Source organism: Culex quinquefasciatus, chromosome 2 (assembly GCF_015732765.1).
Source record: "Culex quinquefasciatus strain JHB chromosome 2, VPISU_Cqui_1.0_pri_paternal, whole genome shotgun sequence".
Taxonomy (NCBI): domain Eukaryota; kingdom Metazoa; phylum Arthropoda; class Insecta; order Diptera; family Culicidae; genus Culex; species Culex quinquefasciatus.
In genome coordinates this window covers 33,035,603-33,051,832 of record NC_051862.1, presented here as the reverse complement: position 1 = coordinate 33,051,832, position 16,230 = coordinate 33,035,603, and the positions used below count along the sequence as shown (strand labels likewise).

The 16,230-nt window shown below is 33.6% G+C and overlaps 2 protein-coding genes and 1 long non-coding RNA gene across 3 annotated transcripts in view; 1 reads left to right on the top strand and 2 right to left on the bottom strand.

The window, feature by feature from the left end:
- Positions 1–16,230, top strand: part of LOC6040102 — a 424,546-nt gene that overhangs the window by 90,472 nt on the left and 317,844 nt on the right. The window lies entirely within an intron of this gene.
- On the bottom strand, positions 13,209–15,684 carry LOC119767575 (fibrinogen-like protein A). The gene is made up of 4 exons (XM_038256475.1): positions 15,496–15,684; positions 14,198–14,353; positions 13,513–14,142; positions 13,209–13,457 (listed from the first exon to the last, which is right to left on the bottom strand). The coding sequence occupies exons 1-4, from the start codon at positions 15,651–15,653 to the stop codon at positions 13,352–13,354; spliced, it is 1,050 nt and encodes a 349-aa protein (XP_038112403.1). The 5' UTR covers positions 15,654–15,684; the 3' UTR covers positions 13,209–13,351.
- Positions 14,406–15,029, bottom strand: LOC119767577. Its single transcript, XR_005277596.1, has 2 exons — positions 14,597–15,029; positions 14,406–14,534 (listed from the first exon to the last, which is right to left on the bottom strand). It is a non-coding gene; the product is annotated as an uncharacterized LOC119767577 (long non-coding RNA).

Below are 16,230 nucleotides of genomic sequence, written 5' to 3'. Positions count from 1 at the left end.
TATGTGTTTTTTTTCTACTTTTTTCAATTAGGGTTATTCTCTACCAACTCACACGAAATCGAGAAAAGTTGCCCCGACCCCTCTTCGATTTGCGTGAAACTTTGTCCTTAGGGGTAACTTTTGTCTGATCACGAATCCGAGGTCCATTTTTTGATATCTCGTGACGGAGGGGCGGTACGACCCCTTCCATTTTTGAACATGCGAAAAAGAGGTATTTTTTCAATAATTTGCAGCCTGAAACGGTGATGAGATAGAAACTTGGTGTCAAAGGGACTTTTATGTAAAATTAGACGCCCGATTTGATGGCGTACTCAGAATTCCGAAAAAAACGTATTTTTTTATCGAAAACAACACTTAAAATGTTTTCAAAATTCTCCCATTTTCCGTTCCTCGACTGTAAAAATTTTGGAACATGTCATTTTATGGAAAATTTAATGTACTTTTCGAATCTACATTGACCCAGAAGTGTCATTTTTTCATTTGCAAAAAAAAACTTTTTTTTTCTTCCAAAATTTACTTTGGTAAGAGATTTTCACCTCTCTATGGCTTGTATTTTTTTGTCCTCTAAAACTTGTATAAGAACAGAAAATCGAAAAATACTTAATTTTAGGTTAAATTTTGAGTGATTAGACTAGAGTGATTTTTGTTGATCGAAGTTTAGGCAAAAAAGTAATAAAACACTAAAATTTAAATTTCAAGACTTATTTACAAAATGTTTACACAAAAAGTATCAAAACATAATTTAAACATGATTACAGTAATACTTCTGTCACAAATTTGCAAATTTTCAATGAATTTATGAAAATATTTTCCCCCTCAAAATAAATGACTGTTTGTCCTGATATTCAACATTTGTGAAAAGTTTTAAAAGCTTTAATTGGATTAAAAGTACATAAGTAATAGTTTTACAACTTTAATAGTTTACACCAGACACCAGAGATGGTGCGACGTGGCAACTATCTTAAAAAAAGTTAAAAAGTATTTGCAAAACTTACAACAAAATAACTTTAAAAAATACATAACAAAAAAAAACTTTGAAATCATTTTCAACTGCAAATTCAATCTTACATCGAAAACTTAAACCAAAAAAATACTTCTAGCAAGATTTTGATTTTGTCATGGCCAAATCAATTTTCATCACTCTGTTCTATTAAACTGTAAACTATTAGAACTGTAAAACTATTACTTAGGCCTTTGCAAATATTTTTCAAATTTGATTTCGCTCCCCCCCCCCCCCCTCACCCTTCTAAATTAGTTCGAAAAATCAGGAGACAAAATTTTTTTTTCTTCATTGAACTGGAAAATTTTAAAAGAAATAGAAGTCTAATAAAAACTCAAAAACTCTCAATACTTTCTAAAATGCTTTTTACTGCGTCGATAGTCATATTTGGCTTGTTCGGGCTCGTTTAAAGTTCAAAACCGCAAAATTGATTTTTTTTCACAAAAATAAAATTAACGTCAATACTTAGAAATTTTGGAAACTTACGATGCATCGTTTTGCTGCATATCGTCATAAAAGTTATCAGAATCTATTGTAGATAAAAAGAAATTAATTTTTTTTTTCGATAGTTTTTTTTTAGTTTTACAAAAATTATATTTATGAACAAGTCGTTTTTGGTGATAAAATGTGAAATAAAAAAAATGCGTATTTTTGAGAGATTGTAGGTCATCAGTACGAATTTCGGAGTAGAAGGGAGTTGGGAGCAAAAGAGATTTGGATTTGCCTCATCATTTAAGCCTTCATACGCCTAGAGCCGAGATGGAATCATGACATAGAAACGCTAAGACCAAGTTCTTGAACGAATGCTATGATTTGAAGAACATTAAAGTAAGGTTAATTCTGAGCAAGTTCAGTTTCACAATATTTACACCATGATTTTTGAAATATTTAGGAATTAGTGATGAAATCTAGAGTTTTTTTTGAAAGAGTCATGTAAACATATAAAAGACATAGCAATAGGTCCTTTTAAAAAATTTCTAGAAATATTCTTCGAAAATTAGAAAACATTTCGGCATATTTTTTCTTCTTCCAATAATCCACTCAACTCTTCGAGTTACGACGACTCGTGCAAGCGTTACCTCCGCGCAAATTCCCAGCTCAGCATAATCTCACGTCTTACCGGTGCCAGCCAGCCAGTGCAACCAGCATCGTGAGCGGGAACATTCCCTTCCCAGGTCCGTAACCTCCGTGGAACGCCATAATTGAATCGAAATCGTCGCCGCACCGTTTGAAACAAATGTTTTCCATCATCTTTCCACGTAATCAGAACTCTCGCGTGTATGTGTGCTTCAGATAATGTGTCACCAGAAAGGGAACGGACAAAAAATATATGGCTCATATATTTATGTGGCCACGGCGATCGGCCCCCAAAGTGGATGAGCCGGTTTGGCAAAGCCACGACAACGGCAACGGCATTTTTCCTGCAACAATTTATGCTGCGCAAACGCGGTTTTGATTTATGTGCCAAGTGGACGTCGTCATCAAGCGGATAAGGGCGACCTTGGCCGGTGGGACTCTGGCGGGACAGGGAAGGACGATCCGAGGGGACAGGCTTTCAACGGCGACTTTGAAGATCTTTGAACAGGGGAGGGTACTTACTTTGTTGCAAAGTTTAATGTGTCGCGCTGGAGTTATTGCGATATTTTGCGTGGAAGAGTTACATCATTTATGAGTTTGTGCTGGTTGATGTTTCACGAGTATCGAATTTCAGAGGTAGAGCTTGCCTTTTGCTGAAGATTTGTAATTGTAGTACTTTTCTCATGCAATTAAAAAAAATGTAATGACATATTTTTGAACTTCTCAATGGCATCTATCGAAAGTCAACAGCGATCAAGTGAAACATGCAAATCCAACAAATCGATTCTGCTCACTGTCAACCACGTGGTTCGTCAAAGTCGCGCGCGCTGCCACAGCTGATGTGCGCCTGTCGATAGCAGAACCCATTAGAGACCTTTAAGATTATCCCCGATCGATCGGACCATTTCTCCAATGCAGCCTGGTCGTGGCATTTCCTGCCCTGTCCTGGTGACATGTTCCAAAGTACACCGTCATCTGTCCGTTTCTTCCGTTCCGGAGAAAGCCTCGCCTGATCCGTCAGCTCGGCGCGCAAATTAACTAATCAATCTTGCCAAAGCGTCATTTGTAAAGCCCGAAACAACACACGAAAATGCGCTCTGGCGCGCGCGCAAATCGATATCGATCTTGTCTCTCCGGAGGACATGGAAATTTGTCCCCAGAGGGGACTTCACCTTCTCCGGTTCAAGGAAAGTGAAACAGACACATTCCACCTACACCTTCTTCCAGCGCAGCCGTCGCCAAGATTAGAATCGGAACTTCAGAGAGAGGTTTCACTTTCGTTTGAAGCCAGCATTAGTCTTCAATCCAATTACTCTAAACACATAGCTTGGAGGGTGGGGAATCGAAGCAACGTGATCTGCTTTCCATCAAGTCCAGTGAACTCGTCAGATCGAGCGAGAGTTGCACAACAGTTCGTCAAAACCCGTGGGGTTTGTAAGAAAATGCGGTTAAGGAAACTGAAATAGAATACCAAACAGTATGCAGAAAAAAACAAAACTAACAAATTGCAAAAAAAGGTTTGGAAAAAACTAAAAACTAAAAACTAAAAACTAAAAACTAAAAACTAAAAACTAAAAACTAAAAACTAAAAACTAAAAACTAAAAACTAAAAACTAAAAACTAAAAACTAAAAACTAAAAACTAAAAACTAAAAACTAAAAACTAAAAACTAAAAACTAGAAACAAGAAACTAAAAACTAAAAACTAAAAACTAAAAACTAAAAACTAAAAACTAAAAACTAAAAACTAAAAACTAAAAACTAAAAACTAAAAACTAAAAACTAAAAACTAAAAACTAAAAACTAAAAACTAAAAACTAAAAACTAAAAACTAAAAACTAAAAACTAAAAACTAAAAACTAAAAACTAAAAACTAAAAACTAAAAACTAAAAACTAAAAACTAAAAACTAAAAACTAAAAACTAAAAACTAAAAACTAAAAACTAAAAACTAAAAACTAAAAACTAAAAACTAAAAACTAAAACTAAAAACTAAAAACTAAAAACTAAAAACTAAAAACTAAAACTAAAAACTAAAAACTAAAAACTAAAAACTAAAAACTAAAAACTAAAAACTAAAAACTAAAAACTAAAAACTAAAAACTAAAAACTAAAAACTAAAAACTAAAAACTAAAAACTAAAAACTAAAAACTAAAAACTAAAAACTAAAAACTAAAAACTAAAAACTAAAAACTGAAAACTAAAAACTAAAAACTAAAAACTAAAAACTGAAAACTAAAAACTAAAAACTAAAAACTAAAAACTAAAAACTAAAAACTAAAAACTAAAACTAAAACTAAAAACTAAAACTAAAAACTAAAAACTAAAAACTAAAAACTAAAAACTAAAAACTAAAAACTAAAAACTAAAAACTAAAAACTAAAAACTAAAACTAAAAACTAAAAACTAAAAACTAAAAACTAAAAACTAAAAACTAAAACTAAAAACTAAAAACTAAAAACTAAAAACTAAAACTAAAACATAAAACATAAACATCAAACATAAAACATAAAACATAAAACATAAAACATAAAACATAAAACATAAAACATAAAACATAAAACATAAAACATAAAACATAAAACATAAAACATAAAACATAAAACATAAAACATAAAACATAAAACATAAAACATAAAACATAAAACATAAAACATAAAACATAAAACATAAAACATAAAACATAAAACATAAAACATAAAACATAAAACATAAAACATAAAACATAAAACATAAAACATAAAACATAAAACATAAAACATAAAACATAAAACATAAAACATAAAACATAAAACATAAAACATAAAACATAAAACATAAAACATAAAACATAAAACATAAAACATAAAACATAAAACATAAAACATAAAACATAAAACATAAAACATAAAACATAAAACATAAAACATAAAACATAAAACATAAAACATAAAACATAAAACATAAAACATAAAACATAAAACATAAAACATAAAACATAAAACATAAAACATAAAACATAAAACATAAAACATAAAACATAAAACATAAAACATAAAACATAAAACATAAAACATAAACATAAAACATAAAACATAAAACATAAAACATAAAACATAAAACATAAAACATAAAACATAAAACATAAAACATAAAACATAAAACATAAAACATAAAACATAAAACATAAAACATAAAACATAAAACATAAAACATAAAACATAAAACATAAAACATAAAACATAAAACATAAAACATAAAACATAAAACATAAAACATAAAACATAAAACATAAAACATAAAACATAAAACATAAAACATAAAACATAAAACATAAAACATAAAACATAAAACATAAAACATAAAACATAAAACATAAAACATAAAACATAAAACATAAAACATAAAACATAAAACATAAAACATAAAACATAAAACATAAAACATAAAACATAAAACATAAAACATAAAACATAAAACATAAAACATAAAACATAAAACATAAAACATAAAACATAAAACATAAAACATAAAACATAAAACATAAAACATAAAACATAAAACATAAAACATAAAACATAAAACATAAAACATAAAACATAAAACATAAAACATAAAACATAAAACATAAAACATAAAACATAAAACATAAAACATAAAACATAAAACATAAAACATAAAACATAAAACATAAAACATAAAACATAAAACATAAAACATAAAACATAAAACATAAAACATAAAACATAAAACATAAAACATAAAACATAAAACATAAAACATAAAACATAAAACATAAAACATAAAACATAAAACATAAAACATAAAACATAAAACATAAAACATAAAACATAAAACATAAAACATAAAACATAAAACATAAAACATAAAACATAAAACATAAAACATAAAACATAAAACATAAAACATAAAACATAAAACATAAAACATAAAACATAAAACATAAAACATAAAACATAAAACATAAAACATAAAACATAAAACATAAAACATAAAACATAAAACATAAAACATAAAACATAAAACATAAAACATAAAACATAAAACATAAAACATAAAACATAAAACATAAAACATAAAACATAAAACATAAAACATTTAAAAAATGATTTTTTTTTGTATTTTTGTATTTTTATATTTTTGTTATAATGAAGATATTTATTTTCAAAAGTCAATGTAAATGGCATCTCAGGAGTAGTTAACAGCGCACTATTATTAAATTTACTGCTACAAATTAACGATCTCTGCTCTTAAAAAGATCCGCATTCAAACTTTCTCACACCTGGGCGTCGCATTAAACAACCAAACGGTGTGTGTACTTTATGGTCGTCTTTATTTTTAATGCATTTGCAGCCCTTCTCTGCAGGCCTCAGTAGAATAAAAATACTTTGTGTAACACCAGGAACGGTAATTCCGCAAGCCGGAAATGTAATTTCACCATAGTGTACCACCTCGCGGAGGCCTTTTGGAATGATGGCGTGTAACAGCTCTCCAGGAAACCCCGGTTCGTGGATTGTAGAAACAGCAGACAGTTTGTTGTCAAATTCCACACAAATTCCCATATATCTCGTCGCCCCCCTAATAGTTATGACCGCTAATTCGCACGACGACGACTTTTCTCCAGCTGCTGCTACCTAGCTCAGCGTAGCTTCGGATTCGGAGTTGGATAAGTGAAAAAGCAAATCATCCGGTAAATAACATTTTTACTGGCGTGGAATTTTTATATCCCTCATTAACCTTAATGAAGAACAAGTATCCACTTGTGGTGCTGAAGCTCCCTGGGCCTGGGTTGTGACTGTGAGTAACGACTACCGACTAGTAGCAGCAGCAGCAGCAGCGGACCCATGTGGTCAAGACCTATGAGACGACGACGATGTTCTTCAACTTGGACGACAACAATCAACGCAGTAGCCAGACGTCGGCTAACAAGACATCGTCGTCGCCATGTTTTTTGGGGGTGCAGGAGGAGAGACCCCGCGCGAGAACAATTTAAGGCGCTACCAGCCCGAGTGGCCTAAAGGGTCCTACAGCGGCGGGTGAGCTTCAGCTTTAAAAAACGAGCCAGGTTGCACGCAGCAGCATCGCAAGGTCTTCCGAGGGAAGAATACTCTGTGAAATAAAAAAACAAGTCTGATTTTTAAGCTTTTTTTGGTCATAATTAATCTACATGGTTTTAAATTACTTTATCTCCATAAAATTTTGGCAGCTGTCCATACAAAAATGGTATGTAAATATTCGAAAATCTGTAACTTCTAATAAATTTTCTGATCAATTCGGTGTCTTCGGCAAAATTGTATTTATTGTTTAGGAATACCCAGAAAAAAAATAGGTACCGTAAAACGGGGTGACTTTGATAGCCGGGTTACTTTGATAGGTTTTTTTTCGCAAAATGAAGAGTACAATTAAAATACGTACGGAATGGTTTAGGATCATACTGACCGTGGTAGAGAAGTGTTCGAAGTTCCTCATAATCTTTTCATAAAATTTTGAAAAGTTTACCTCTCAAAGTGTCATTAGTTTCTCAATGAACATGATTTTTAATCGAAAACGGAATGCATTTTCGGATTCTTTGGACAATTTTCCACTTGGAGAAGGTTAAATAAGTTTGTAAATAGTTTATAATATGTGTTTTTGTAAGACAATAAAAAAAATCTCCAAATTTATAGGCAATTTCAGTTAAACAAATTTCATGTTAAATATGAAAACTTGTGATTCATGCTTCGAATTCAGTTTAAATTGGAATATTAATCGATAATTTTACAAATAAAACTAATTTTAACAAATTTCAGGCAAATTTAGACTTTTTTGCAATTTTACCTGAAATTTATATGTATTTTGTTAAAAGCTTATAAACTTGGTTAACTAAATATAAACATTGTTTTTTTTTTCTTAAAATCTATATCAGCTACTTTAGTGATGGTACATTTAACGTACAAGTATAGTTTGAACATCTTAAATATGATTTCAACAAGAAAAACTATGACTATCAATGTCACCCCGGAACTTAAACTAAGAGTTTTTAACGTAACTATTTTTCAAAACACTATTTTATCCAAAATATTGCATGGACTTTGTGTGGCCTACCCCAGTACATGTTTTAAAAATAATAATCTTGATAATAATCTTGAACCTTACCTATTGGAAAATATTCAAAAAAAAATGAATTCCTATCAAAGTCACCCATGTTTACGGTACACGGGGGAAAAAATTACAGATTTTTTAATCAACTTATTTTTCACAAAAACTCAATTTCCCAAAAATAAGTATTTTTAAATTTTTCGAGATTTTTTATATGTTTTAGGGAACCAGTACCCTCAACTTTTGAGTAATAGAGAAGTATAGTTAAAAAATTATGATTTTTGAAAAAATAGTGATTTTTGGAAAATATCTAAATTTCATACATATTTTTGTTACATAATTTTTAAATGTAACATTGAATTTGCGATCGAAAGGTACTTTCAGATTTTTCTGCCCCGTTTTCAAGATATAGCCACTGAAAGTTTGATTTTAGCAAAATATTAGCAATTTTTCAATTTTTTAAAACAGAGACCATTTCTGAAATATTTTTGAAAAGTTCACAAAATTTGCTATAAAATTGTCTAAGAGACATTGAAGATTGGACCTCTGGTTGCTGACAGATTGATAAAAAATGAAACATTTGTGAAATTTTCCAAACTTTTCAAAAACAATAGTTTGATTGTTTTTCGAATCGAGACTAACATTTGAAAGAGGCGTAATAATGAATTATGCATCAAAATAATGATTTTGTGATTTTCGTTTGACAATATTTTGCAAAGATTTTTTTTTCAAAGATTGTTGATTTGATACAAAATATTTCAAACTTTTAGTGATAAAAAGTCGCATAAAAAATCTGGATTTTTTTCCATAAGGAACGCACAGTTTCATCCAAATAAGAAACATCTGAAAAAAGTGAAATTCAACATGTTAGAAAGTTAAACGAGAATAACATTTGTATTTTTTAAGGCTGATTTTAATTTCAGCTTCTGAATATAAGCCGAATCTAACTGCGGACTTAAACGATACCAAATATTTTCTCAATTTAAGGAATTTTTGAAAGATAATTTTAAATGCAAGAATTGATTCAAAAATAATAAAGTTGAGCGATTCTTTACGAAATTGGTCTTTTTTCCTAATTTTAATTTTTGTATTTTTTGTAAAATGATATATGAAAATGCAAAAATCAGTATCTTTTCAAGGAATTTTTTGATCGATTTGATGTCTTGGGCAAAGTTGTACACTATTATTTATTTTTTGATATATTTTAGGGGCATAAAATGCCAACTGTACAGAAATATCAAGTTGTGCGAAAAATCTTTGACCGAGTTATGAATTTTAAAATCAATACTATTTTTAAAAAAAAAATCGTAATTCTGGTCGAAAAAATTTTCCAACTTCATTTTTTGATGTAAAATCGAATTTGCATTCAAAAAGTACTTTAGTGAAATTTTGATAAAGTGCATCGTTTTCAAGTTATAGCCATTTTTGGGTATTTTTTTTTTTTTTTGAAAATAGTCGCAGTTATTTATATTTTTAAATTGGTGCCCATGTTTGCCCACCTTTGAAAAAAAAAATATTCTAGAAAAGCTGAGAAAATTCTCTATATTTTGCATTTAAGAACTTTATTGATACGACCCTTAGTTACTGAGGTTAAAGGTTAAAAAACAGGAAAATTGATGTTTTCTAAGTCTCACCCAAACAACCCACAATTTTCGAATGTCGATATTTCAGCAACTAATGGTAAGATTTTCAATGTTTGAATATGAAACATTCGTGAAATTTTCTCATGTTTTCGAAAAAACTAAAATTTCAAATGGACCAAACATTCAATTGTACAAGCTTTTGAAATGTATGTCTTGATTCAAAACAAAATTTTGCCGTGTATCATTTTTTTAGTGTAGTCCTTATCCATACCTACAACTTTGCCGTAGACACCAAATCGATCAAAAAATTCCTTCAAAAGATATAGATTTTTTGAATTTTTATGTATCATTTTTGTATGGACAGCTGTCAAATTTGTATGGAATAGTATTTGGACAAACTAAAGAAGCAAAAGGGCTTCTTTAGGCATACCGAAGACACCAAAAAAGTTTCAATCGGATTGAAAAGCATATTTTAAAATATCAAGATTTCTCAGAGAAACCCCCCAATGTTTTATGCATTCATGTTCGCACCATCGTCAGAGTGAAAGAGATCCTTCCAGCCTCTCGCTATCTCGTCATGTCACCAAATCCGGGCCCCGTTTAAGTTGGCAAAGCGATCGGGCTGCATTAACTGCCCATTTAGTAGTAGGTGACCGCGACGGCGGGTCTCCTATTATTGTTATTGTTATTGTTATTATGACAATCAGCAGCATCGGAGAGACAAGAGAATGAGGAACCTGGTTGGTGCTACCAGGCCAAGCTGATTATCGCGGACGATCTCGAGACGGGTTCTTTGGAGGGAAGGAGGGAGGAAGTTTGGATTAATGGGACGACAAGTAGGGACGATGTGTACACACAACATAAACCGAGCTACCGAGGTGGCGTTCATTCATGGTGCGAGGGTGTTTTTGTTTCAGGATCTGCGCAGATCAGTGGGTGGAGCAGAAGGAGCGAGTAAATTTTAGCCGCAAAAACAGTGCAGTTAATTAGTGGCGTTAAATTTAATTTTTATTGCGCAATGAGAGGTAGTTTTCTGCTTTTATTTATGGGGACGCATCGTCGTTTGGTATTGATATTACGAGGTCTATAGATTCAACTCATACTGAATCAAATCATAAATCAATGGATCAGACTAAAAAACGACTATAATCGTTTGCCAGTTCCACATATCTACCCAGACATCGCCCCATCAACATACGTAATCTCAACTTAATAGCTCCAATTATCGCGCCAGGAATTGCCCAAATCGGAACACAATCAGACGCAACAGCTCAAAAACTGTCTCATCGCACAAAGCATCAACTCGGTTACGAAATACTCGCCATTATTGTCAAAAGCATCCCCAAATTACCCAAAACTCTTCTTCAAATTGAACCCGGAAAAGGTTTGCCCCTTATTTTCGATCGCGACCTGTCATCTTTATGACGTGTCACTTTGCGACACGTCGCGTCATTTTGTGTCGCACAGTCCGGAATCTAATCAACGCAATCAATCTTGGCTGTCAGAGGGCGAGGGCGAAGGGTGGCTTCGGCGGTCAATGTTTACACCAATGTCAGGGTTTGTGTTGTTTGGGTTTTACTTTTCGTTGGTGGTACCGTAGAGTGGAGTTGCTTTGGTACTCTGGGATTTGTCAAAAAACTAAACTAAATATAATAGTAGTTTATGCAACAAGTTGCAAAAAGAGGATTTTTTCAGCACGAGTCGTACATTTATCCAACGAGGTTCACCGAGTTGGATAAATACGACGAGTGCGATCAAAAACATCGTTCCAACTTTTTTTTCGCGTGTAAAAAAAATCGCCGAAAATTCCGCGGAGGCAGTCTGAAAAAAGGTGGAACGATGTTTTCGGTCGCAGAAATTACAGATTTGTTCAAATCAAGTTCTGCAAAATTTTAGAATCATCTAGACATTCTTACAAATCACTGGAAACAAGAATCGTCCCGATTGGTTGAGATATGCCCGAGAGCCAGCGAGTTGAAGTTACCGTTCCACCTTTTTTTGGAGGCTTGGGCGTCCGTGTAAGTTGGACATGCGTTGGGCGTTCCAGTGTTAAGGTTGCTGTAATTAAAAAGGTTAGGTATCCAATGGGTCCTTCTCCGCATTCTCTTCGATTTTCGTGAAACTTTGTACTAAGTGGTAACTTTTGTCCCTGATCACGAATTTGAGGTCCAGGAGCGGCCGTGGCTGACTGGTTACGGCAGCGATTCTCAACGGGGGTACCGGGCCTACTTGATTTACATGGCAGGGGGTACCAGCCTAGCAGAAGGTTGAGAATCGCTGGGTTACGGTTTTCACTTTGTACGCGAATGGTTCTGGGTCCGATGCCCATCTGCTCCCAACGAGAAAGTTTAGAACACAGAAATCAGAAATGATGAATATGAACGAAAAATCAAAGTCGCTTGTGGCGGGGTTCGAACCCCCGTCCTTTGGATTGGTAAGCAAAAATGCAAAAAAACTACTAGGCCATGTCGACTAGGTGAACTTGGACTGGAATTAGGAATACTGTTACAGAGAGCGAGTTGTGGCGCTATAACCACGGCAAATAGTGTCCAGCGCATTCGTGGAAATACAATGCCCCATCCCAGAGGGTCTCGGAGTACACCCAAAGTTAAAGAACGAGGGGATAGTCCTCATGAAAAGAAACGTGAGGAAAGTGCTATTTTGCGAGAGTATAGTCTTCTCGCGTGTTCATTCGTTCATTGGAACAGTTCATCCTATTGAGTGGTTTATATGGACAAATGACCGCCACTTAGTCACCGAACCATGGTGGCCTATACGGCAAAGGCACAGTTCAATATGCCGATGGTCTTGGGTTCGAGTCTCGGTACCGGTACTTTTTTTTGATGGATGAACTTTTTTTGAAGATGAACCCATGAGTAAAGTACTCTCGGTAATTTCGAGATTTATCCTCTCAGTCCGCACACAGTGACATTTTACTACCGAATCGTGCTCTTGATCCTCTCGTATGCCGATGTCCAGTTCTGGGTGTAGGGTCAGATTAGATTAGATTAGATTAGATTAGATCACGAATCTGAGGTCCGTTTTTTTATATCTCATGACGGAGGGGTGGTCCAACCCCTTCCATTTTTGAACATGCGAAAAATACATGTTTTTCAATAATTTCCAGCCTGAAACAGTGACGAGATGGAAATTTGGTGTCAGAGGAACTTTTATGTAAAATTGGACGCCCGATTTTATGGCGTTCTCAAAATTCCGAAAATAACGTATTCTTCGAAAAAAAAAACACTCTAAAAGTTGTTTAGACTCTGGCTTTTTTTGTTACTCAACTGTAATTTTTTTTGGAACATATCATTTTAAGAGAAATTTAATGTACTTTTCGAATCTACATTACACCAGAAGGGTCATTTTTCATATAGAACAAAATTGTTCATTTAAAAATTTCGTGATTTTTTCCAAACTTTGCAGGGTTATTTTTTTAAGAATATAAAAATACTTGCTGCTAAATCTTGATTTTTTTCGGATCTCTTTGTATTTTGTACGACTCGTTTAAAAAAAACAGCATTTTGCATCTTGGTGTATTTCGTCATATGTGGACTAAATTTCGATGTTTTGAAAGGAATTTTAGAGCATTATTTTGCATTCGTCAACGAATTTCAAACTTTTCGAATCATCATTCTAGTAAACTTCAACCCTGATTTTGAATTTGGCCATTTAATAGCTGTTGTGTCATCTGAGTCCGAGTGTTGACCATTGAGATGCCTGCAAAATAAGATTATTTAAACCGTAACTTTCAATAACTGTTAACTTTTCTCACGTATAATAACAATTTGAGAACCACCAGGCTCCGTGAAATTCTTCTGCACAATGTCTGCTGTCATCAACGTCATTTTCGTTATCAAATGTTGAAAATTTCATACCCTTGTGATATTTCAAGTAATCTCCAGCGGTACCGGAGTACGTCCCCAGTTCTGATAGAGCGTATTTTTCACGTTCATTGCCCAAAGCAAACTCCGAATACCGAGCGTATTTGTAGTTATCATGAAAATCTCTCAGCTCCACGATCAACTCCCACGTGCCCTCCTTGGTGAGCTGGTAGATCTTTTCCAAACCCAGCCAGAACTCTCCGCCGACGTCTCCAAACCCATTTCGGTACGCCATCCAATTTCTGTAAAAATCCACAGATCCGTTGTATCTCTGTTGAAACACAAGCCAGCCACCGTCGAAACTTTCCAGTTCACAAAAAACATCGAAAGAGTCTCCACCATTTATTCCTGCCATATTGAAGATTCCCGATGTCGGCGAGTTTGCTTCTTGGCATGATTTTATAGCGGGTGCACTTTTGGTTTTAGCGGTGAGACGATCTCGGGGATGTGACTTCATTGCTGATAGCTCTTTTCTAATCTCATCGTGGTTGGCACAAATGGTTTGGTAATCTAAAATTTTTCTAGAGGTTTCACTAACATTAGCCAGGATTCTGAAATAAAAAAATAAAAACTTACTTGGAATAGCTTGTGATAAGCGAAACATTTGCAGCAAGTCTATCTTCTAAGACGTTCATCAAATGATTAGTCTCCAGCTGGTTTTGCTCGATCGTGCGTTGATTGTTGGTAAAGAGTTCACCCAACTCCTTAACGTGCACAAAGAGTTCCATAAAGCTAGATGTTTTCGAAGAATAAAAAGTGATTTTTATTTTAATATCGCAATTAATATAATTGATGAGAGTTCGACTGTTGTTATTATTTTGAGTTTGATCGGCTACTCAGTCTGGGCAAAGTGAAACGCTGTTTATGCTGTGTCCGACGTTTCGGCGCTGATTGGCGCCTTCTTCAGGGGGAACTATTAATTAATAATTTATTGTTAGAAACACATATTAGAGGACTTATTACAGAAAACCATACATAGCTTGACGTTTCTTGTTAGCTGCCTTTTTTAAGGCTAACGTCATAAATTCCATCAAAAGCTGGTGGTACACTGACTAAAATTAACAAATAATGTGAGATTAGGACATTTAGGGGCACTGAATTTAACAATTAAATATCTCACACTGTCGCTATGGTCACAAATTTTGTGGCGGTTCGAGTTACTTTGTTCGGGATATGATTTGGGCATTAAGGGGTATCATTTTCATCGGGTACGCTTTGGGTCAAATTGTGCGGGCGAATTTGATGTGTGTCAGTGTGTTGGGGTCTAATAGAGTGTAACACAGAAGCGTAAGCTGTGTTCAATCCATCGACATCCACTCTGTGGTTTACTGTGTGTTGAGTGTTGAAGATGTGGCACATTTCTAAAAATGGCAGTGTGTGTGACATGAAGGTTGTGTCTACAATTTTTTTTTTTTGACCCAAAGCGTACCCGATGACAATTTTTTTTTTTGACCCAAAGCGTACCCGATGAAAATGATACCCCTTAATGCCCAAATCATATCCCGAACAAAGTAACTCGAACCGCCACAAAATTTGTGACCATAGCGACAGTGTGAGATATTTAATTGTTAAATTCAGTGCCCCTAAATGTCCTAATCTCACATTATTTGTTAATTTTAGTCAGTGTACCACCAGCTTTTGATGGAATTTATGACGTTAGCCTTAAAAAAGGCAGTTAACAAGAAACGTCAAGCTATGTATGGTTTTCTGTAATAAGTCCTCTAATATGTGTTTCTAACAATAAATTATTAATTAATAGTTCCCCCTGAAGAAGGCGCCAATCAGCGCCGAAACGTCGGACACAGCATAAACAGCGTTTCACTTTGCCCAGACTGAGTAGCCGATCAAACTCAAAATATCGCAATTAAACTCACCTAAACTGCAAGTTATCCATTTTCTCTTCCATCAGCTCAAGCTCAAAAGATGCTTTTGGAGGATCGTCAATGGTTTCCGCTAACTCTTCGATACATAACACTGATGTTCCTAGTAATACTACTAGTAAACTTAACAAAAGCTTATTAACTGAAGCCATTGTCACTAGACGATGTCCGCGACCGACGTTTGGAAACTGTGTTCTTGTTATGAGAATTTGCCTTTTATATGAGCAAAAAAACATCAATCTCAACCCTCATCAGCCTTATCAGCCTTATGCTCTATTTGTTTTACTGGTTTCAAAATTATCTCAAAGGAGTACTTTTGCTGTGCTAACAATGATTTTATTCTAATCTGATGAAATTTGTCGGATAGCTTTCGTATGTATCATAAGTTTGTACATATTATTTTCCCTTCAAATTTGGCAGCTGCACAGCAAAAAATCCGATGGGAAAATCGCATGCAAAAGCATGCACATCACCTTCGTCAAAATAAACACTGAATATTACACACTGCATGTACAATTATTGCAAACACAAAAAAAAGTTGCAACCGACGGGATTCAAATCCAGCACCAACAGTAAGGACTGGCGCCTTAGCCCACTCGGCCATCAGACCGATGAATAGCTTAAGGGATAAACGCATATATGAGCTTGACATTTCGGTCAAGTAGGTTTCCCATACTGATGGGCTACATCTTTCAGGGTGTAAAATCACTTAAAATTGCATAAAATAGA

What these genes read in the sequence shown, in the direction of transcription:
- LOC119767575 (XM_038256475.1), bottom strand. Translation starts at nt 15,653, where the DNA reads ATGGCTTCAGTTAATAAGCTTTTGTTAAGTTTACTAGTAGTATTACTA. An exon ending in ATGGATAACTTGCAGTTTAG is followed by an intron (nt 14,354 to 15,495) that starts GTGAGTTTAATT and finishes GAAAACATCTAG; the next exon opens with CTTTATGGAACTCTTTGTGC. An exon ending in TTCTCAAATTGTTATTATAC is followed by an intron (nt 13,458 to 13,512) that starts GTGAGAAAAGTT and finishes CTTATTTTGCAG; the next exon opens with GCATCTCAATGGTCAACACT.